The sequence below is a fragment of the Anoplopoma fimbria genome, chromosome 7, assembly GCF_027596085.1.
Source record: "Anoplopoma fimbria isolate UVic2021 breed Golden Eagle Sablefish chromosome 7, Afim_UVic_2022, whole genome shotgun sequence".
Classification (NCBI taxonomy): domain Eukaryota; kingdom Metazoa; phylum Chordata; class Actinopteri; order Perciformes; family Anoplopomatidae; genus Anoplopoma; species Anoplopoma fimbria.
Window position 1 is genome coordinate 20,059,927 of NC_072455.1, and position 25,006 is coordinate 20,084,932.

Sequence of the window (25,006 nt, forward strand, 5' to 3'; positions counted from 1 at the left end):
CTGTTTGAACAGCGACTAATGGGTTAGTTATCCTGGGAAGCTGGACCACTGTCAAGTTACACACTGTGGACTCCAGTGGCTTCCAGTTGGACCTTTCAAAATTAAACGTATGCACAGTGACAAATACTAGTCTACTTTATTTACAATATGCATCGAGTATAGTTTACTAAACTGCCCATGCATAGTTGCAGTGGAGGAATTGTAATTTACTACTACTTTACTATTAGTATTAGAGTATTTCTGTTGTCAAACTACTATACTTTCATCACATTTCAGAAGCAATCATATTACTTTTTACTTAAGTTGTTAGTTATTTTGCAGATTTAGATTATTAAAACACAATCAAATAAACGATTATATAATGTATTCCATAGTTTCCTGTAAAATACTCAGAATTAAGTTGAAATAAACCCCACTCTACCAGCTTCTTAAAAAGGAACAAAAGAGGATAACGAAATTAAATCAGAATAGATAAAAGTACCAATTTTATGAATACTTGATAAACATTTAAAGCGTTTACAGGAATATATTTTTAATTCCTTTTGAAACATACTATAAAAAAAAGAATAAACATTTTAGTTCAACAGCTCATAAATCAAGTACACACAAATACATTCACCTGAGTAGAGGGGTTGTTTAGTTTTAAGAGATCAGATGACAGGTATCAACCTAATGAAGGTTTTATTAGAATGAGGTTTCTAAACAAGCAGCACAGCCTAAATTGATTTATGAAAATTACAATCTGGGGGGGTCATAATTTCCCCACATTGATATTTAAAGTACACCGTCAAGATACTGTGTGAGGCTTTAATATACTTGACTTCCTGTCGTGACGTGTCAAATTGAAACCAGCTTGACTCAGCTTAACCTAACCAGCCTCTTCACAGTTGGTCATATGACTTGGATGCGATTAGAGTGGAATCACCCCTTAACACTTACTGCTACCTCTTAACACAACTTGGCTTCAACCCAGAAAAGGAAAGAAAAGAAAAAGAAAAGTCTCTGAGACTGACGCTTTGAGGGAAATAACTCCACTGTTTGAATCATTATATATTGTAATGTAATGCACTTTTAAACTTAATTATACGTTAAAAGTGTTCCTGAACAACAAATTATTATATATTTTTTCAGCAGTTATACTGTTTTAATGACTTCATAGACAATAACTTCCTTGAGGATGACACAAAACGGAAAAAAACCGGTTTGAGTGTTTACAGATACACAGACAATCAAGTTTTATTTGGTGCTGCCTCATGAAGATGTTACTAATGATAACAACGATGCAGTAAATGGGTTAAAGAGGACTACAGTTTTTGGCAACATCTTGTTTTGGGTTGTGCTTTACAATGGAAATGACATAAATTACTTGTTAAAAAAACAAGTGGAATTCTCCTTTGACGGCAAACTAATCTCAATACCTTCTCTGACTGTAATAGGTGTAAATTCAAGCATGTGTGTTTGTCTCCTTGTTTTTCTGTATAAACACTTTTCCATGACAACTGTATGAAGCTATGAAGCATTTTTCAGACACGGGCTTTTGGAAAAATGAAAACGCTCTGAATATCATTGAATAAAACACAGGAGAGGTTTTCCTGTTCCGGCTGCGGTTGACAGGATGGCGGCGAACACTCTGGCGGAGACACAAAACATGACAACAGTGTGACACGTCAGAGGCAAAATAGATACGGCCAGTGGCGCCGCATAAGTACTGTTTTCACTCCGCTGCTTCCTCCTTTTATACATTTTTATTTTTTGCAACAGCGCTCCTGTGAAAGTTGCTTAAAGTTCTAATAAAAAAACAGACTGAATAGTTTCACATTTTAGGAAATACACTTACTTGCTTTGTTGCAGAGAGAGTGTGGTATATTTTCAGGTCTTGCACAATACAGCGAAGGCCCCAAGTGTCTTTGTCTTATATAAGAAGCAGATGTGCAGGATACCAGGGGCTGAAGGTCAAAGGTGTAGAATGACGGAGCCCCATACATGGTCTTGACTTCAGCCCAAATGTTGAAAAACATGTACCCTATATAAGGAGGTGCGAGAGCCTGAAAGGCAGGTCTTTCAGATTCGACTCGAGACCTCCGGGCGCTCTAGACGTCCGTCATGACATGTGTTGCTTGTTTGTAATAAACTTTATTATACCAGCAAGAACAGTGTCCGCGGAGCATCCTTCCTCATCACTTCAACAGCACTGTCGCATGAAAGATACGACAAGAGATAAGAAGAAACCAATCTCATATTGGTCTCTTAAATTTGAACAGCCATGGGGACTGTTAGCTTAGCATGCACAATAAACAAAGTAAAATAAGAATTTGACTTATAGCATGAATATCATTAATAAAGATAACAGCCCTGCTTTGCAAGGAGCCAGGCCAGTTGTTTCCTTGTGCTTCCAGTTTTTATGCTAAACTATGCTAATCATATCCTGCCTGCGGCTTCAAATTTACCATACATGAGAGTTGTATCAATCTAACTTTTGGCAAGAAAGCAAAGAATTATACTGACATGGTCATTGAATTCTTTATGGTGAAATTTCCATCTTTTTTAAGAACTCTAAGGAGGTTCTCGTTTATGTTGGCCTAACCGTTGAGGCTCAAAGTTTGCCTTTATCTGCCGATGATCACGAGTAAAATCTCCAGAACTGCTCCTTAATAGACGGCGGTAAGATGGTTTTCCCAACTGCTGTTTCCAAGTTTACGAGAATATACTTGAGCTTGCTAAAAAAACTTTTCAATAACAACACAAAAAAATGATTCAGGGATTCAGAGAATGGTTAACTTTGTTGTTTTGACCTTTACTCCACCTAGAATGACGAAGAAGTGATTTGAATCTTTATCTTGGGTATACATGAACTCACACTGATTCTTAATGCTGGTCATGTTTGACATTTTAATGATCCTTTATACCAAAAGGCGATAACTTTGATTCATTGTTTGGCTTCAGCAGTGACGTGTCAGTCGGCAGAAAATAAAATGGACTTTGGTACGTACTGAGTCATTCCTCGACTGGTACCTTTTTAGAAATAGTCTCATTGTCTAAAACTTAAGTCTGATCCGTAAAGAACAACACATTGGATTAAAGATTTGTGCAGAGCTTTTAACTTCCACTGTCTGTTGCCCTCACTATGTTTCATTTCCTCCCCTGTCCGGAACGCTCACATGAAAAAATCCCAAATGCAGCGGCGTGGAGCGGACGCTATGATCTCCTCTATCAACCACAAACAGTTCCTGCTGTTCACCTGAAATCAAAATAGAGCAAGGGAAGCCTTCACATATCGGCGTCTCTCCTCCCAGCACGATTCAGAAGAATTAGGTCAAGGCTTGTTGGTAGTTATCTTTTCCAAACTGGGGTCTACGTTGAGGCAATGGGGGAAATGTGGGGGGAAAAATACAAGATAAAAGGGATGAAATGAGAGACGCTTGCTTCTCAGGGGTTGGATTTGTTGCAGCTCATCTCACATACAAGGAATGGTACTTTGTACTTTGTTAAATGTAAGCATTGTCTTCGAGCGGCCTAAATTGGTGTGATTTCCTGTGGTACAAACATCCCATATTTAGTGAAAGGCCTCTAGTTTGTCAAACACGCGCTGCTGCTCAAACAGAGGATTTTGAGTAATTTCTTGAGCTTATAGCGCAGCTTTCAGCTTCTGCTAACATTTAAGCTGCCTGTAAGGTAAAAGTGTGACGTTGTGGCTGGTTTATCTGGCCCGCCAGAGAGTAGGAGGGGGGCAGGGGGAGAAAAATGGGTGACTCATAGGCTTCCCTTATTGCTGAAAAACACACGGTACAGTTGGAATAATGCAAGGATGACAAAAGGAGGGCCCTGGCTTAAAGAGTAAGCACAGCTTACAATGAAGAGGCTATTTTAGGGCTGAGTAAACAAGAAGGCAGTGTCTTACTGTACCAACTGTAGGACACACACACGCACACACACACACACACACACACACACACACACACACACACACACACACACACACACACACACTGTGACCTGTGGAGACCTCCTGTTCAACAAACAAGCGTAATTATATGCCTGTGTGGCTCTGCAGGTGGAATGTGCTAGCGATAGTCAAGCCCTTGTTGTCATAAGGACTGGTGGCAGCCCCGATAGCCAACAGACATGAGCTCACCATCATTACAATGAGAGGCGTGACCGAAGCCTGTCACCGCTATGGACCCTGATGTTGCCGTGGAGACAGGACACATACACAGACAACGATCGCAGGCGCACACACACACACACACACACACAGATTGGCTTAGAGTGACACCACTGGGAAATTAAAATGGTAGCCCGAAGCAACAGGGTTTTATTGGCCAATCACAGCTTGATCCTGGATGTGTTTGCCTTGCAAGTTTGTGTGTTTATGTGTGTGTGTGTGTGTGTGTGTGTGTGGTTGGTGCAGGGGACTGTAGTGGTGCACTGCACATGCATCGCCTAATTATAATGACAATGTCAGCCAGTGTTGGAGAAATATTCACCACGCTTGTCTGGCGTGCGGCATCAAGGCGCAGAAGAGCAATTACTGGCCTATCAAATCATTTTACAGCTCTGTTGTGTGTCTGTGTGTTTGTGTGTGTGTGTGTGTGTGTGTGTGTGTGTATGCGAAGTTGTCAGCACTGTCAGTGTTTTCTGATTCTAGGAAACAACCCCCCCCTCCAGTATGCTCTGCAACTTAACTAACAGCTACCTGTACGTCAGGTCTTGGCTAATTGTAGCCAATTAGAGGAGAGTTTGTTCCCATCACTCATTGTCCTCTTTGAAATCAAAGGCGGTAAATATGTTTTTATGTCTAAAAGTAGACACACAATTGCAGCGTTTTGTCGCAGTCCCTTATTCCAGTAAAGAAAGCCTGAGGCGGAGGAGTGGAGGCAAAAAGTGAACCATTTTATTACATTAAAATGTTCCATACAAACGATGCATACACACTAGTTTCATATTGCTTCAGACATAAGTTTCTTTTCTGTTTGAATTCCAGTTAAACAACTCTGTAACAAAATGTAAGTACAACATTTATGAAAATATAAATCTCTAAACAGGTAAGTCAGTCCTGACAATACAAAGAATACAATAGAAACATTCATTATACCAGTATGTCAACTATGAGTTGCAAACATGTAAGTTATTAAAAGTCATTCAAGTTACTGAACATACAATAATACCGTTAACTGGCTTCCATATGGACACATTCAAATATACTCTTAAACTGGCATTCCAATATATTTTTTTACTTTTTTTCAGCAAAGATAGCACTTTGTCTCTATCATAAACATAATCACAGTCGAACACTGAAACAATTTGGTAACAATATCATTACAGTACAAGCTTCAGAAAACAAATGAGACAGTCAAAAGAAATGAAAAACTATAATCGGGACTTTGGCAATTACATAATATCTTTCTTTTTTTTTTTAATTAAAAACTCTTAAAGTTGTAGGGAAATAAAATGTTAAAGCTTGATGCTGCTACCCGGTTTGAAATTATCCAAGGGCCATTATCTCAACAGTTCAAAACTAGTAAACATACAACAAGATGGAATAGCCCTTAAAAAGTATATGTCAAAGTGTAAGTGTGTGGGAGTTTCAATCATGCCTGGCAGATGATTGGTTTCATCAGAGCTCAAAATTGCGTTTTGGGTTATTACAGACATGCTTAGAAAAGCAATCATGGTACCGGCAAGGTACAACTTCATAGATGAACTCTCTGTCAGCAGATTGTCAGCACACCAGATCTAAACAGGTTTCATTTCAGCCTGTCGTGATGTTTCCACATGTCTAAAGGCTCACATAAGGGTCAAAAAGATTAAGAGATATATCACCCTTGTAACCACTGTGAATATGTAAGGAAAACATTTTGTATTTGTAGAAATAATAATGTTTTGAGGTGACGTGACTCAAAGACTCAAATTGAACAGCTTTTGTGTGATCTGGGTTCAGATTTGAAGCAGAAAGTACAAGTTAAATGTAAATAAAAGTGATTTAAAGTGTAGATTTTGGTCATGATTTTGGCTGTAAAAGTTGTACACTTGTAACTTAAATGTGGGTTCATCTCACAGATTTCCAGTTTTTCGTCGTGAACCCTTTGAACCCTTTTTTTCTGGCTAACCTCGCAATTGATGCAAAATGATTCTGCTTCTAATAATTATTTTATTTCTACATTTTTACATATTTGACAGTCAAATTATTTCTGAAACTACTTTTTTCCCCCTACACATTCACAAACTTGAATTTTCCATGCAATTATTATTTTTTTTTTCACAGGTTTACAAAAGCTGATACACAACCAAAGGTTTTGAAAAGATTTCTAAACATCATTTCACAAGCTCAAAATCTTATTGGCCTTTATTTGTTCCCATATGAGTCCATGTCCTGGCTCTGCTGTCAGGTGTTTAGATGACAGCATCTTAAGTTTGTATTGATACCAGGCAATAAAATATAAATATATATATATATATATTGAGAGAGACTGTAGCATTTCAAGTGAGTTAACTGTAGACCGCAAGTACCAAGAGGGCCTTGTGTATTTTTGAAGGCATATCCAGTAACTATTTTAAGACAACTCTAGATCACGTTAAACAATTTACACAATGTTTCATATAAATAAATCTAAGAATTTCCCACAAACCACTGATAAAGTGCTTCCATCTACTGTCTAAACCTCTAAATATATTCACATGAGCAAGTAGTTTCAGTGAAACATTGGGCGAATCACTCCTGACCTTTTCCTACTGACACAGTTGAACAAACTCCACTAAACCTAAAGCAATAACACTGGTTAAGGCGTGAATGTGTATGGTGCTATGCTACACTGTATGCTCAATAGTGGTGTTTCCCTTAAAACAAACAGCACACAGACTGATGGAACTGCAGGTAAATTCACACCTAAATTCCGTAAACTGTTCCCAATCAATTTCTACAACTATCATCACAAAGAGCAATGCCATCGATCTCCCATGTTGTTGACTGGATTCCAGTGGACTGATCGTTTAGATTTAACACCAATGCAAGTATTGTGTAACTGTGTGTATACTGTGTTTACAAATTCCCTGCATTTTCATAAATCTTGTAATCTGCACATAAAGAACATTTAAATTCCAGGCACTCACTTTGATTGCATTAAGCACAACATAACATTTTTAAGGAGTTGCACAAATTGCAGCAGCCAAAAAAGGGATATGTACATATGTTCATAGTTCTTCCTTTTTCTTTTTTTTTTTTTTTTGCACAGTACCGACTGATGTTGATACAAACATAAATCTACTCTTAGACATTATGGCTTGATGTGCACAATGTAAATAAAGATAGTGTACAATGAAAGTGGCTAAGATCACTGGAATGGCTTTGAAAAATGTTTGACCAAGACATTTGAATAATAACTTTGTTCTTCAAATGCAAAAGGACACATAATGGCAAACTAATACTCACAGAATTACATTTCTCTTCTTTTCAAAAACAGTATTTTTCTAACAGTCTTCGTGTGTAAATCAAAGAGAAACTGTATCATAAGTTGGAAGTAAGTAATACATAACTTGAGTGCAGCGTTTAAACGGTCGGCCCATTAACTACCCAGAGGGCTGACATCTGCAGCTGAATCACGTGGCTGTAAACAAGAATCAACTGCAACCCCAGAGATTCAAAACTTTGTCACCTCTCTCTACCTGCTTTACTTAACTCCACCTGCTACTCTGATCTCCACCTATCACTGCAGCAATTCAGTCTTTTTTGTAGGTGTGGTCGACTCACCCTCACCAGAGTCGGACACGTTGATAGGGCTGTCCCTGGAGAACACCTCTGTGGACTCCCTCCAAATGCAGTCGGAAACGGTCTTGAAGGAATGGTTCCCGCATTTGGGCCGCACCTTTGCGAGGCATTGTTGACAATCTGTCGGCTGTTGGAGGTGGCTATCTTTATCTTGAGGGCAGCATCTACGCGATCCACTACTGTGTATGTTCCGATGCTGCCGTCCTCGAAGCCAATGATGATGTTTAGCGCCCGCTGAGAGAGGGACAGGAAGGTGGGTGTCTTGTATAGGGAGCATGTGCCGATGCTCTTACCGTCAGCAAGGCGCATCACGATCAGACTGGACACAACGCCGGCGTCATCGTCCTCATCACAGCTCCGGAAACAGACATACACCAGATAACGTCCGTCTCTTGATAATTTCTGACGCCATATTATACCGGTAGCGTGGACGAGCCTCAGCTTCCCACTGTGAAGATCCAGGACGTTAATATTCTCATCACCTTTGGAGACAATTCCTACTTTCCCATTGGGCGAGATCTGGAAGTCCTCTAGATTTTTGAGGAAATTGGTTGGCAGCTGGACTCTCCTGCAGACTGACTCATCTGCCACACTCCAGATGATGACGGTCTCTGTGGATGTGATGAACACCACACAGTCAGGGCAGTCCGGAATGAGCTTGAAGTTGACAATGGAAATGCCGTCATCGCAGACAAACTTCTTGGATACGCTGCCTGACCACAGGCTGACAGCGAGGAGCTTGTTTTTGGAGGTTCCCACGAGGAAAGTGTTTGCTGTGGTGATCAGTGCACTCTGGAGGGTGACCAAAATGTTGCACACTTTGTGTCCAGTCCCGAGTCTCCAGACTCTGGAGGCGTTCTGCTCGCAGAGGGACACCACAAATTGGTCGTTGTGGGTGATTAGCAGCTGTGATATTCTCTGTCCGTTGATGCGAAAGATGTTTTCTCCGGTGGTGGTTTGCCAGATGTACTGACTGGACTTGTCATCTGATGTGACCATGAGATCACCTGAGGAGGTTAGGACACAGTTCTCCACTATGCCCTCATGCTTGAAGACTGTCTCAATGAAGCCGGTGCTGAAGTTCCACTTGTGGACAGCTTCTGAACCGTCCATGGTAAACACATAATCCTCTCTGCCGGACAGCTGCAGGGTCTGGATCTTCTTGCCTGTCTTGTCAATGTTAGACATGGCGGTGATGATATCAATGTCCCACACAGACAGCACTCCACTGCTGGCAACAGAAAGGAGCAGGTTGTGGTGGGCTGATTTAATGAGTTTGACGATGGCCCCTGAGATCTCAATCAGGCTAGCCATGCACTGTCCACTGTCCCTCCTCCAGACAAAGATGGAGGAGGTGTTCTCCATGGAGGCCACAATGCTTTGTCCATTCTTGGAGAGAACAGCAGCCACAAAGCGTTCAGTGCGTTTGGCTTTGAACTTCTCTACCATCTTCCATACTTTCGTGTCCAGAACCTCGATACTTCTGGCCTTGCAAATGAGAATGGAGCGCTGGTCTTCAGATAACTCAATGCCCACCACTTCGCTGTCATCCCCTCTACAATCGTAATCCTCCATCAGACGTGGGTTGGTGATCTCTTTGGTGTTCCATACTGACAAACTGCCTTCATTGTCAACCATCACCATTTGGCTTAGGGTGTCCAGAACTAGAATGGACTTTACGAATCCCCCAGAAAACTCAGAGGTCACAGTGGACAACTTGTCCCCATTTCCCAGATGAAAGATGGTTGCAGTGTTGAGGTACTGACCACAGAAGGCGTACATTCCATCTGGAGAGCACTGGACACAAGTCACCTCATACCAGCAGTGAAACTGGTAGAGAGGCCAACCGTAGAGCAGGTCAATGACGTTGACGTCTTTACTAGCCTCAAGCCAAGCCAAAGCATGGTGGGTGGACAAAGTAAAACCATTGATGAAGGCCACCCCACCAGTGACACCACCCTGCTTGGACCCCTTGATTTCAACCTCAGATAAAAGGCAGGACTTGTGATTATCATAGATGAGCAACGTGTTTTTGGTTGTAGCCACGACCAGATACTTTTCATCAGTGGTTAGCCTGATTCCAAGCACAACGGATCTGGCTGTGTCGATCTGTCTTTGAAGTTGTCTGCTCTCTACATCCCAGGTGCTGACAGACCCATCTTCGAGGGCTACAAGGACTATGTTTGGGGCTAGAGTGGGCAAGATCTCCACAATCTGCATGTAGCTAGAGCACAGAGGAAGCCTCTCTGGACTGTAGGTGACATCCATAGAGGAGTGGAGAGGCACAATGGAGCAGTACTTTGGGCCATCTTTGTCACACTCAAGAAGTAAATGTCTGAGCTTGGGGAGGGAGGTGACAACTGGCAGAAGCCTTTGCTGCAGTTCTGCAGACAGTGATGCTGGGTTCTTCAGCACTTTGACCTTGATGCTACGGAGAGTGGTGGCCAGGAACTTTAGTTCTTTCTCTTGGGTGTAGCTGTAAGCTAAGTCAATGTCTGTTAAAGCCTTTTCAAACTGGCCAATCTTGATCATTGTGTAGAGCCAGCTGAAGTTCATGATTACACCAAACATGAGATCATCGGTGCGCCCACTCCTGGTAAGGTGGTACACCAGTTCTGTCATCTTCCTATGGTTGACAAAGAAAATGTCAGGCTCCAAAAGGTTGCACTGGAACACCCAAGGCTGCTCTGGAGTCTGTCTGTCATAGGAGTACTTGTCAGAGGACGTTTTCTCATGGGACTGCTGCTGGTGGGGGTTTTTGTGATGAGAAATGTTCAGGGAAGTGAAATGGTTGTTATCGTAAGTGAAGATCTTCTTCCTGCCTCCTGACCACGCCCCCAGGAAGTACTCAGCTAGGAGGCTGTGCATTTGATGGACGTCCTCCTCGTTGCTGAGATACAACTTCTGGGCGATGAGATGCAGGTGTCTGTTGGCCCAAACCATCAAGGTGACGTTACGTACCTGACGTTCCACCAGATAGCCATCCAGCTCCTCTTTAAGCCTGGCAACCAAATCATATGAGATCCTCAAGGGGTTTTTGAGGTAAGTCGCCACAATGACATCCCCAAGAACTATATTATCAAGGGACAGAATATCTTCCAGCTCGACCTCAGTTAGCCCAGCCTTGGCCATGGTGATATAACCTAATGCTCGGAAGACAAATCGTTGGCCCAACTTGTTCTCCACTGAGTAGAAGAGCTGTTCTATGCTTTCATGCACTGTGGAGCACAGGGACCTGTCGTCCACATCTTTGTGGGACCTCCAATGAATTACTTCTCTGTAGATGAGGTTGACAAACATTGGCAATGTACACTTGGCAAGTGCCTCGTTGACATAGATCTGTTGGCCTGAGGTGACCTTTCTCTTCACCCCCAGCAGCTGCTGTTTTAATGTTTGGCTGCAGACCTTGCGGTCCCTCTGGATTAATTCCACATAATACCCCTCATCATGGATGAGCTGTCGGAGCTTCTGCAGGATCCCATGTTTATTGGGCAACGTCGAGACTACAATGCGGACTGTCCGAGGCAGATGTATGGGGAGCCACCACAGCTTGCGAACTTCGTCAGCATCTGAGAGTTGCTCCAGGGCATCCAGGACGATGACCAAAGGCCGGTTGAATGAAGATTCCCCTAGAAGGTTGATCAGGAGCTCCTTCATCTCCTGGATCTTGTTAGGCAAAAAGTGAATCAGGCAGCGGTAGTTTATTGCGATCTGTTCACAAATGCTCTGGAGGAGGGTGCGTAGGTCTGTGGAGAGCAGGCTGGAGCCAATAAAACGGACAATAACCACTGGGTCGGTTTCAGGGCCCATCTCTTTCTGCAGCCATGTGTAGGCCTGAAAAGAAAAGCATTGAGAGATGATTTTTAGAATATAAAGTGAGTACACTTTGAAAAGTCCACATCGGAATAGAAAATATGATGGTTAGATAAGGCTATAAACTGGGAATGAAATAAAAAATCCCAACAAATCTGTGAAATAAAAATCTTAAAATGGAGAACATTTTCATATATATGTTAATATTTGTTGTGAGTAAAAAGAAATGATTCTGCTTGGTCTGACCAAACATCTAGAATAACCAAAGCTCAACAGTGAGGCTGGATGGATTTAAGTCATTGTTATTCTGACAGTACGAGGCAGGGGTGATTAGCACAGCAAGCAAGAGAGGTTTCATACATTTTACACTAGGACAATGTCTGCGCTTCACAAAATGTCTTACTTTTATTAGACATTTAGAAATCTGCAAATCTCAGTAATGTTCACGTTGAATGGCCTCAAATGTTCTCAAAGTAACTCATACATAGATTTAATTCATAAATGAATCATTTCTTTCATTACTTTATGAGAAACATTCTATGAATGAGCACTACTCCAATTTTTCCAGGCTTCATTGATATTATAATTCCTTTTATGAATTCATTAAATGGCGCAGCTGAGATTTCGGGAGACATTAAGATGCTATTTGACACATTTAGGGCAATAGTGATGACGCCTGCTCCACATTTAGCCGTGTGTATGTGTGAGTGATGGGAGTCTGTAAATAGATTATTTACAATTATAAATGTTTTATGGATGTCTGTGTGTGTGACTTAATTTATAAAACTCTGTGAAATTTGTGCACTACTCATATATAATTAGTCAGCCTGCTTGACTTTCGTAAATTGGTACATTTTATAAATATCAACTGTTCAAAGAAAGTAATAGTCAACTAAAATGTAATTAGAATATGTCACATGTTATATTGGGTTACATCGAATACAACTAAATGTACCTGTAGAACAGGAAGGCAATATCATAGAATGTGGCTTATTCTCTTAACATAGCTTTTGTGAATGTGAATGCATATATTTACACACACGTAACACACCCACACACATTACAACCAGCAAAAATGAAAGTCTATAAAACTTAATTAACCTGATTCTTATGTGTAATAAATGCAAGTCCATTATCATTGGCCCAAAATCCAGCAGAGTCATTCATGCTTTGGCAATATTCTTTAACTGTGCCGAGGCAGCCATTGCTTTGTTAGCAACACATAAAAGTATCGCTGTTAATGATGCTACAATAGTTCAGTTAAAAACTAATGTAATTTATCATCTGATATGTATTATTCTAATTTTGCAACTGAGTATGATTTGCCTGTTGATTTAAAAACCTACTTTGCAACCTCACAGACCTGTCATCACACAACTACTGAGGCCTAAAGCTACAGGTTACTGTGAACTGAGAAGATTAAAGCTCGGAATAAAATATCTCATATCTCCCTCTGTAATTATTAAAACATTTATTTTCCTTTTTTGTTTCATTCAGCTGACTTATTAAAGCGTGTGTCTTTTCAGATTTTGTAAGTTGTCAATACATACTACACAGATGTTATATGTATATTTATACAGATGTGTTTTATAAATGTATACATTAAGTGTATAAACTTAAGAGTCACTTTTATCTACTTTACTTACCACACAGGGCCATTGTTTGTGCTAAGTAAAGTAGATTGAAGGTCACAGGTCATGTGCAGAAATTAAAGTGATCAATATTTGTACACTTTTATTTCTGCCCTACGACACTATATGTACATATTACAACCGGCCTTTTCTTAAGTATTATACGTATATAATATTATGACATATTATGTCCTGTATGTTATTTGAAAACAGATTATTAAGGATTACTCTGTGTCTTTGGTTCTAAGTTTACACATATCTGCTTCACATAAGCTGGGGTTGGTATGTATTGCGTTACAAAAACAAGGTCTGGTTTCGTCTGAGCTCAAAAGCAAGAACATAAATGCTCCAGGCTTTAGAAGAATCAAACCAAACAGTTTAGGTGTGAATTACACTCTGTGGACTCAGTGTCCTCAGACCCCAGACCACTTCAGCCTTTGAATTGTTTTGAAAACTCTTTGAGTCTCACCTAAATCCACTTACATTGTTGTAACTTGCTGTAAGTACTAACATTCTGGGGATTAATACACAGGACAATATAGTGAGAAACTAAAGCCAAATGCAGAAAACTACAATTATCATACTAAAGCTGTGTAATCCACATCTTTATGATCTAGGTTCCTTTTTTTAACTGAAGTAGTAAGTGCAGTTTCACATGTATTTAGTATTATAGTGGACAGCCCAGTCACAGTCTATTAGTATAATAGGGTTGTGTGGGCAGTAATATATGTAGTAGTATATAATAAATATTTTAGAGCATTTCTTAAAAACGTTTCCGATGATTGAGGGAAGCAGTTTTCACTTTTCTGTTTACAAAAACTAATTGTTAAAAGGAAGCTTTTGAAAGTTCCTCCGATATTGAAAACTAGAAAGAACAAATAAATTGAAGGCACAAAAACAGGACCGGCTCTAAGAAAATCGGTTTAATTCCCCTTATAACTAGAAACTAGAAACATGGTCCTGTTACTTAATCCTTCTCCATGTTCTCCAAATAATCTAATAATCTTTAGCACTGAAGTTTTGGCTTTGATCATTGTTTTATTGCTTTTATTGTACCATGTAACTGAGTTTAATTTAATGAACTTGGGATGAAATGAATGGCGCTTACAATGAATGAGTGAAAGGTTGGACAGGAGCGGTAGATCTGCAGGTTTGTGCTATGTGATCTTGGTTATGGTGTGATCCTAATGTAGCCGGGCAGCAGCCAGATGGCACACACATAAATACAGAGAGCAGAGAATTTCTCTTGGGTGTAGAGAATACGGTGCGTGTGCACAAACACAGAGCTACACACGGCACGTTCGCTTTGAGAAACAAATGAAGAAAATCTCTACAGATGCTCACACACAGATGTGAGGTCATTTGTTGATGTACGGTGCACACAAACACAATGGCACACACGCACGGCTTCACAGGAAATCATAGACGTGAGCGTGGCAATGTACTGTCTTTTTGGCGGACGCGCAGATGGTCAAGCGAGCGTTTGATGAGAGGAGATGAACAGTTGCACGCCCCCTCATGCTCCGCCGTACAAAGATGGACACATGCTCAGATCAGACGGACAGACGAGCACAAGGGTGGACGCACTGCCAGAACCGGCTAAAGTGAGGGACACCATCATTTTTTTTTATTATTCTGTCTATCATGTCTCACCTGTTTGGCCACCTCAGACAGCAGCAGAGTCTTCCCAGTGCAGGGTCCCCCGTACACCACCAGGGGGCTCATTCTGCTCCCCTTGGACGGCAGAAGATACTCCTGCACGTAATCCAACGACTCGGTCTTGAACTGGTAGAGTTCTGCGTAGCTTTTGCAGAGCGACAGGTGCTGCAGGATCTCATCGTACATCGGGTCGGCCTCCGTGCCAAAGTTCTGCTGCACCGTGGCCTGAATGATATCCACCATGTCCTCGTAGAACTGTTTACACAGACCCTCTACATAGTGGCTCTCCACTTCTTGGGAGTAGCCCAACTTCATGTCGCAGTGGGTGACGGAGGAATAGACACGGAGGTTGGAGGCAGCGACGACCGTGGGGATGAATTCGTCCCGCACCTTCAGGAGGCGCTCGTAGGCTTCCTGGTTGCGCATGACGCGGTCGCCGCCGACCACGATGTCCATGTATCGGGTCATCTCAGGGATTTTGGCGAAGCGGTCGAAGTTGGCGATCTTGCGAATGTAGCAGACGCATTTCCTGAGAAAGGCAGGAGTTTGTTTCCCAAGGGCAAAGTCTAATTCATCCTCCAAGGCTGAAATAAAAGAAAACACAGGACTTAGAAGACCTCCTCGACCACCTCTGGATTATTATGTACAACTTTCAAAGATAAACGTCTTACAGATGTAAGATTTCGATTTATTTCAGGAGCAAAGCTGGACAGATTGTACAAGCCTTTAGCCTCCGATTAGATACAATTCTCTTGAGCCTTATTTCTGAGAAAACAAAGTAGATAAAATCACCAGCACTACTGAACTGTTTTTACAGACTCCCCAACAATAACAAAGTGAAATTCTGCCAGCATCTCCTGTGTAGTTTAGCTCACATGGTAGCCTACTAATTAGGACGGAGGGAGAAAAAGGGTGAAAGGAAAGTTCCAGGAGAAGGCACAACTTCCTCAAACGCTGCTTAAAGCCCAATTACGGTGCATAAAAAGTGCAGTTTCCTGACACAAAGGAGGGGCTTCCTTTTTCATGTGAAATTATAAAACTTGCAATTTCTTAATAAGCTTTTTATTTATTTTCCTCCATGAAAAAAGAAGGCTACATGCTGAGCCTGCTCTATCAGAACAGGGCCAGATCTATAATACAAGGACTTGTCATCATATTGTGATGGCATATCGCTTTGATCTTCTACCACAGTGACAGCCTGAGAAAAACAGAGATGTCTTGAAAGATTAATTCAGTGCTGTCCAAACAATCCAGTAATAACTGGGTGATTCCTACATGGAGTCTTTTACAGACAGGAGCTGATGCGGGGCGATCCAACCTCACAGAGGGGAAATAAACAGAGGGAGGAATTGTTCAAATGTCAGACTTGTACTTTTAGCTTTTGCTGTTACCTTTTACACCAGCAGAGGTGTGAAAATCTCTTTTGTTTTCTTACTCCATTTCCTGTTTTGATGTTTGATTTTATAAGGAAAGCTCAGATTGGCCCCTCTCGTAGAAAATAACTCATTTTTTCTGTGGTTCCTCAATAATCAGCCTGATAATCACTGACATTATTGCATAATAACATTCAAAATATGATAAAAAAAATGGGAAAAGTGGTCTTGGAAAAGTATTTTCTGTTCTTTTTTTTACCTGTCAGTGCAAAACACTGTTTGGATTAATTAGCTGAGAGGTGAACACAGAATTTGATCGATCGGTCAATCACTGTCATCTGCAGAGCCGAGTCTGACGGATCCTGATTGCATCTCATCTCTTGTTACCAATTTAGTGACAAGATGACGATCTACACAGCGGCCTCACTCATTAAAGACGTGACCTTTGTCGTGTGATTTGTTTCCCCCTGAAGATTAGTGTTACATTTTTGAAAAATCATTGTTTTTTTCTCATACATTATGTTAGCAGAGACTGTCTTTATTTCTGGGTAGATGGTGTTGCCTTATGCCTGGCATGTAAATATTATTTTCACCAGATATACACTGTTAAGACTTTTCAGACGCACTGTTAGTTTAAAAGTATACATTTTTAGATTTTGTAGGATATATAAGCTGACTGTATATCACCTTCACTAATTTGATCAACTGATAAAGTGCTGGGTCTCTTAAATGTCAGAAAAGTGGGAAAATTATGAAAACAATATCCATGATAATTTAGCAAATTGTGTGAAAATGTGTTAAAATGCTTGTAAGATATTAAGTTTCATTTCATTGAAGTCTAAAATCCAACAAGTATTTACAATAGAGACGCTACAACTACTGGATTTTTGGCATTTCTGCTTTAAAAAACGTTTGGATTGAATTGTTTAGAAATAATAAAATATATATAAATAAATATATATATATTTTTTTCTATCAACGTCTATCCAGAAGGGGCAGCATCCTTACGAATATTGCTGTTGGTAGACAGCTTTGCATTTGTTTCCAGCCCCGTTTCTCAGTTATTATGTGTTATCGTATTGTGTGTTCCATGTACTGTGTATGTCCTAAATGTAAAAAGTATAAATAAAATCATAAAAAAAATTATAATAATAGACACAATGCAGTATATGTGACCTAACATGAAAAAAGGTTGGCTACATAAAATGTATCGTTTTAGAATGATAATCTTTGGATTAAGACCTTGACATTTGGGTTATGTAAAAATAAATAAATAACTTCAAATCCAAATAGAAACCCAGAGCGATAGAAGTGAGCTACCCGTCAGACAGTAAGACTTGAAAAGACGTTATCAGAATCTGTGAGATATAAAGATGAAAACGATAGAAGGAGTCGACCTGAAACTAACCAGAGCAAAGGAATTTCTTGGCCTGTTCGCTCTTCATGGTCCCCTTCTCCTGAAGCTGCAGCACCGATGTTCTGAAGATCCTCTTGATCTCCTCCGACACATTCCTCCAGGCCTTGTCATTCTTGGTCTTGGCTGCGCTGCTTGACTCCATCTAAGCAGGAACGGGGGAGCAGAGAGAGGACAGTCTGACTTCACGGTTTGGATATGAACCTGTGGTTACTCATGTTTTCTTAAGTACAGGGCAGAAACATACTGCAACAAAGGGAATATTCTTCTGTGTTTCATGTGAGAGACATCCATTTAAAATGAGAGCTGGATGTGGGCTGGAGAAAATCCTTACTGGTATTATTGATTTTTTTAATTATTTTGATATCCCAAAGGGAATTTTGAGATATTTGGAAAGTATGAAAACTTTCATATCTAAATGTCTTTAGCATCCTAAAGGGTGTTTAAGTGCCACAGTGGCCAACAATGCACAGTTTTCATAACTATAATGATACTCAAGGCGACATCATCATGCTGTCTTTTTAACAAAACTCATTCAGATATTCTATTACCTCTATAAAAATAAGAAGGTTGAAACAGTTTTGAATAAAATGACTGTGCTGACAGAATTGTTGTTTGAATACTTTGATGTGGTAATTTGCAAGTAAACTAAAACTTTTTCTAGGGAAACAATAAAGCACAGAACTCCATAAAGGCTCAAGAGCTGCCTGAGACCAAACTACGTTGCTCACAAGTTGAAAACAAAGCTGCTTTCCTCTTCTGTATGTGCATATAAAATACGTTCCTCAAGGATAATATTATTATTATGAATATTATTCAGGATGGATCTCAAGGACAAGAATCCATTATCAGCACTGTAAAAAACTCTATTAAATGTGGGTTAAATAACGTATCAGAAAGAAAAATGTATTTTCTGCCCCTAGCAGTAGTATCGTGTTAGCCGGACTCACAGAGTTCTGGTAGTTCTTGAGCATTTGGGCTTTGGGTTTGAGGTAGTATGCGGGTGGCACAGAGTTTTCATCCCTACAGTACCACTCTTCCAAGATGTGTGTGTCCAGCCCCGCCTCCACAGCTGCATCCAAGATCATCTCAAACTCCGCTGATTCCACCTCCCCCGGCACTCGAATGCTGCCGTACTTTTCTCCCACCAGACCCTGAAAGGAGGGGAAGGAGGGAAGGGAAAAGAGAGAAAGTGAGAACGAGGGAGACAGCAAATGTTTATAATCATGTTCCTTCACACTGTTTTAGGGCTCTCGTTTTTTTTGGGACCAGTGGAGCAGGGTGAATAGCAGAGTCAATGATGAACACAAGTGTGACTTATTTCAGGCAATTTTCGGAGCCACAGGGTACAACTGTGGTGCAGTTGGGGCCTCCACCAGCCAATTTGTGACATCATGGATGTAGCTGCCACCACGATTCCCCTCTCTGTGTGCACTACGGTGACTACTGACAGCTCTCTCTGGGATGGAAAGTGCTTTACACCACGGCCACAATTTAAATATGAAAAATATTACACCCCTCGTCCCACATAGACATTCATGTTCAAGTATTGAAAACCACAGTCAGATAAAGACTGCGGTTGTTTGGTGAAAATGCCACCTGCACGAACTAGGACACACACCATCACCCAAATATAACAACATGAAGATGTGTAAAAGACAGAAAATTGCATTCTCACACTCCAAGTGACAAAACAACAGGCTACAAGTCAATTTCAAGGAAAGACACAAACTGACGGCTAACACACACCGTGACACGCTACAAATCAAATCTGAGCTCGCCTCAACTTTTTTCAGCTCTTCAATAAAGCGGTTGAGTTTCAACCAATCATATGTCTCACATTTTTTTAGACAGTGAGGAGAGCAGAGGAACCATTTCTGGTTCCTCTGCTCTCCTCACTGTCTAAAAAAATGTAAGGAAAATGTATTCTTGCCATTAGCCGGATACTAGTGCTATTTAACTACAACTCTGCGACAAAGTTACCTGCCAAGCTTGGCTGTTTAGTAGCTTAGTCATCTGTAGTGTGAACAAGGAGTAATGTCATCACATTACATGGTTTTGATTTAAATAATAAGAGAAAGGAAAATACCGTTTTTGCTGTTTTGGTTCTGTAACACAAGAGAATAAAGTAGGACTCACTTTGTGCTATGTTACTCTTTATAGTGGAGATTGCTCAAAAGCACTGAGGTGTACAACCACTCAAGCACAGGGGCTCATCAGATAGTTTGCTCTGATGATATAAATATATGATCACTTAAGAATTACCTCTAAAACACTGAGGTTTAATACCCATCCCTGCTGATAATTAACTGTTTTAAGTAGGAAAAAAAGCACATTTGTTCTGCTGCTCGGCAAATATTTGGATGACACACTGTTATATAAAAGACACAGTCGTGGCCAAATTCCCCTAATGCTCAGTAATCAGTAGCATTAAGGGAATGAGCAGATTTGCTTTATATATAGAACAGATGGGACTGTTTTAAATAAAGAAGGAAATGAATGCATTAATTAAAAGGCAGGAATGCAGATTTGTGAGAATCAGCGACTGTGAAATTTGATTTAATTGTGCTTCTGTATTCTAGGTTAATGTTATTTTTGTCACAACCTCTGACATCATTAGCATCAGTCTTATTCACCGAAGCCAATATCGACACTCTCTCCATATCGTCTCAGCCAGAAACTAGAACACTCAACACAGCAGCTGCATGATTAGACATCATCAAATTAAACAGTGGCCTTTTCATCCCACTATTATCTCCCACTCCACACGGCATATCTACTGTAAGCTCCAAAGAGTCTCCATTCTCCCCCTCGGCATCTACGCCCAAGCTTTTGAGTGACAGCTTATTCAATACCACAAGAAACGATCAGGGCCATTTTATTGGCTCGATCCCTGATGTGTTCTATCAGTCACATTCAAAGAGAACGGGGGGGAAAAGAAATCCCTGGGAATCCCTGGGACCAGCTGATCTTTACTCCATGTGTCGTAGTTCACATGCAGCTGAAGTCTCGGGGCGAAGACGCAGAGCAATCGAGGGACAAGCCAGAATGACTGTGAGCTCCGATGAGCAGGAAAACTACGTTGGTGCGCTCGGGGCAATGACGCTTCAAAAGCCATTCCATGTTGGACTCCTCGCTCCCTTGGTATTCTCAGTGGGAACAGATGCAGAGAACAAGCAGAATCAGATGATGGCATGTGGCATGGTCTGTAGGAGAGCCTGCTTTTCAAAGCCCACCAATGCCCCTTGGCGGATTCGTTTTACATTCGCACGGTATTTTGTGGCCATGTTGCACACATTTGATACCAAAGGTTCATTTTTGCAGCTATTTTTGGATTTGGAAGATAGTTTCCATGTACAGTATCAGTTGTTTTGGAGGAGGAGGTGTCATTTTCATGGTTTGCTATTGCATTTTGTATCCAAACCCATCATTTAAATTATATACAGATTTAGCTGACCCACTTTTCCAGTGGAACAACAAATTAAATGTATGGATCCTGCAACAAAGGGCAAAAAACAATGAAAGAAAAGATTTTTAAAAAGAACTCCTCTGAATATTAAAGTATTTGCAATAAAACAAGAGGGTTAAAAAGAAAAATGATACTATATGCTGATGAATAACCCCTTCTGTGAATGGAATAATCAAGTGCATACACTAAACCAAGAAGCCTCATAAGGAGATAAGCGCTAATTTAAGTACAGAACACGAGCCAAGTTATCTCTCAGACAGAAAATACCCAAATAGAGGAAGAAAGAAAAGGGATTCCCTCTTGTGTGTAACTCTCTGCCTTCTCTTCCTGCCAAAACACAAAGCTCAATAGATAATTAGGGCAAGCTGCTCACTGTCTTCAGTCGTGATTGACAGGGACGGTCGTGAGCTACATTCAAAACCTTAATTGTTTTAAGTGTCAGGTGCACGATTTAGCTCACAAAATAGGACATAATTAACTGCATATATTTACTCTCCAAAATGCTGAAAGATACATTTTCAGGTGTTCTTTTCTCACCAGAAATGTAAAAACCAACACACAAGCTGAGATTGTCAATGAGATGAATGTGATCCAAACCATTTATCTTTTGTTATTTTTGTAAAATGGAAAGTGTTGTGATGAGTAATAGTTTAGCTTTCAATTCAAGCCCTGCTCGCTTAGCTACGGATGCTACTCCTGTCAAGCTTTCCACTTTGGCACGTAAGCAGATCATAGTGATAACATCTGCAGAAACTATAGAGTCGTTTTTGAAACAATGGGTCCGTGATTTCAGACATATTTTCACTAAAGCAGACTTCTCATTTCTAGCTGCTGTCAATTTTACAGGCTTAAATGAAAACCCGATGTTATTTCCTTTAACTAGCTAACTAGTAGTTAGCTAGTTGAGCAATCATTTCAATTTTTTTATACGTAACCTGTCACAGCCATAGACTTCACCGCACAAAATAATGCAGAGTGAAACACTCTTATTGGCATTGTAGATAATGCTTGTTTAGGTTAGAGACAATTCAGAAAGGAGACGATCCACTGTAATGCTAAATATGGCTGTTAGCTTTATTATCTATATCTAATGTTAGCAAAGTAAAACCTAAATACATTATGCAAATATAACCCAATCTGCTTTCATCTATCCAACGTTCACAACTATTCCAAATGAGGCGGAGGGATTGGGTACGACAGGTGAATATACCATGACCACGCCCACTACAGGAAGTGTTTACCATTTCAAACCGTTAGCAGAAAGTTTTTTTGCTGTTTGAGTGAGAGGTTTAGCAAATGGTAAAGGATTTGCCTTTTAAGCTTGTATTTAATGTGGGACATAGTGCAATGAGTATATTATAAACTAAAATAGGCCAGACTTGACGGCCCTGCAGGTGACCTCATCCACCCTCTTTAGGTGGCCTTCTATGACTCACGGTGCTGCAGTAATGTGTCAGTAGACGATGGAGGCACTGGGCTGAACTACAGCAATGCTGAGAGAGAGACGTATAGTGTGTGTGTGTGTGTGTGTGAGAGAGAGAGAGAGAGAGAGAGCGAGCAGAGAGAACAGTCACTCTCCAAGTTTCTGACAAAGTCTCCGTCAGGCTGCCTGGCAGTGATACAGCAGGATGAATGAGTGGAGGTAGAGATTGGGATAAAACCAGCTGGTGTTTCCTATCAAAATGACAAAATAAGGTGTTCAAATGCTAACACACACACACACACACACACACACACACACACACACACACACACACACACACACACACACACACACACACACACACACACACACACACACACACACACACACACATTCACAGCACTCCACTGTAATCCACTGTCACTTCTGTCATCCACCCAATTTACAGAAGCCAAACTGTAAAAGATTTGCCGGCTGGTTTTAACATTACGTCTTTGCCAGACAGCAGAGCTGGAATGATGCCATCTAAAGTGGATTACAGCGCGGCGGTAGACAAGCTAGAACTTCACTCCTGTGTGTGTGTGTGTGTGTGTGTGTGTGTGTGTGTGTGTGTGTGTGTGTGTGTGTGTGTGTGTGTGTGTGTGTGTGCATGTGTGTGTTCTTGTCTCGCTTTTGAGAGGGGACCACGGGGTTGTAGTAGTTCCTATTACACTATGGCAGCTGCAGGTGCAAGAAACATAGGAGGCTAAAGTGACAATAGTATATTAGCATATTAGCTATTCCAGTTTTAGCTGCACTCCTCCCCTCCTCCCTCCTTTGGTTTTTCATCCGTTTAAGTTTTTTCTACTCTGGCTAAGTGCACTTTATCTGATGAGCCAGTCGGGAGAGGCGTCTAAGAAATTGTACACAGCGACAGTATGAATCAACACATCAAACACTCACAGGGTCAATCCATCAAGGAAACACACAGTCAACCGTTCTGATATTTGCTGCGTAAGCTTTGGCACCGCAGAGGGAGAAATGGCTCTAAAAAAGGAACCGATGATCTGAACAGCGGAAAGAATATTTAAGTTTCAGTCACATGCAGGTAAACTCACAGAGCAATGAGCCAAATACATACTACAAACTGTTATCATATCGTACAGTTTGCTCTAATGTGTACTGTTTTTGTAGTTAGTATACAAGAAATCAATGCAGTTTTGTACTAACATGAAAAAAAAGGCTGGTGATATTCTATTTTTTTTCTTATCGTCAGCAAAAAAGAAACAAGTCCAACAGCAAAGTTCCTAACATGTATTAGCAATGTCACCATTGTTATCCTTTGTACCATTGAACTCATTTATTGTCAAAAAACAAGATGGGTGTGTGTTTGATTTTACAAAATCAAACACACACCCATCTTGTTGCTGTAAATACTCACAAGATCAGCAAATGGCTATTAGTCCACCGCTACAGTGCCCAGCTGATTTAGGTCATTAATGGAGCTTTTACATAATTTAAACTTTATGCTCTTAGACATTTAAATCTTCTGTGGGAAAAAAATGAGATTGGGGCTGTAAGGGCTGTAGGAAGTCAAAAAAAGTATTAGGTCTGCAGAGATGATGGTTTCTGTCATTTTTCTTGATGAAAAATAAAATACTTTATGTTTTTGCAAAGAATTGGTGCTTTTTTCCCCTTGTGTTTTCAAGATCAGGGGCTCCCTCAACTCCACACTACCTGATGTATTCAGCAGCTGTGACTAGCTCCCGTATTTTCTTTGTGCTTTTTATTGTGTCTATCAACAGCACAAATGAAAAGTTAAAAATAAGTGTGCTGTATGGATTTGCAATAAAGCGTCAGACTGGCCAAATTACAGTTATTGAATCAGAGCAATCTTTGCACAAGGACACAGGCAGAGGCAATTTCCACATCCAAATAAGTCAGTCAATTCATGAATGTTTCTTTCTTTTTCTGGATTCAAGGCACTGATTATTTGCTGTGAATATCAACTTTCCACTGAAGATGAGAGGTCAACAAGATCATCTTAGCAGTTACATCATGTCTACTGAATAGAGGAGAAGCAGAGAGAAGAGCTAGAGTATCCGCAACTATCCTCTTACATGCAGTAAACCTGCTACACGGCGACACAAACAGAAAGAAAAAAGCAGAAGAACTGGACTGAGCGTCTGCGTGCTGTTTGCTGATACCCGTACTTGAGGCATTTATCAAGTTTTAGTGTTTTTTACACCAGGGAATTTGAGACTGTTGGAGAGCAGAAGAGCGGAAGAAAAAAAAACAAAAAACAGTCATGGCTCATTGTCATGCTTAATCTCCGGGTCAATGACACCGTCACCATGCCAACCCCCTGTGATCGCCATGGAAACCGGCTTTATTGCATTGACAGGTTAGAGAAAACCCCCCTCTCACCCAGGTGTGGTGTGTGTGTGTGTGTGTGTGTGTGTGTGTGTGTGTATCTCTGTTTG

The 25,006-nt window shown here is 40.7% G+C and overlaps 1 protein-coding gene and 1 non-coding gene across 2 annotated transcripts in view; both read right to left on the reverse strand.

Moving 5' to 3' along the window:
• Positions 1 to 7,700: 7,700 nt before the first annotated feature.
• LOC129093750 (NACHT and WD repeat domain-containing protein 2) overlaps positions 7,701 to 25,006 on the reverse strand; it is a 44,535-nt gene continuing 27,229 nt past the window's right edge. The window contains 5 exon segments of the mRNA XM_054601865.1: positions 7,701 to 7,864; positions 7,867 to 11,596; positions 14,860 to 15,449; positions 17,647 to 17,797; positions 18,603 to 18,806. Of these exon segments, the coding sequence (XP_054457840.1) occupies positions 7,701 to 7,864; positions 7,867 to 11,596; positions 14,860 to 15,449; positions 17,647 to 17,797; positions 18,603 to 18,806 (4,839 nt within the window).
• LOC129093962 (small nucleolar RNA SNORA11) lies at positions 19,440 to 19,556 on the reverse strand. The gene has a single exon (XR_008531354.1). It is a non-coding gene; the product is annotated as a small nucleolar RNA SNORA11 (small nucleolar RNA).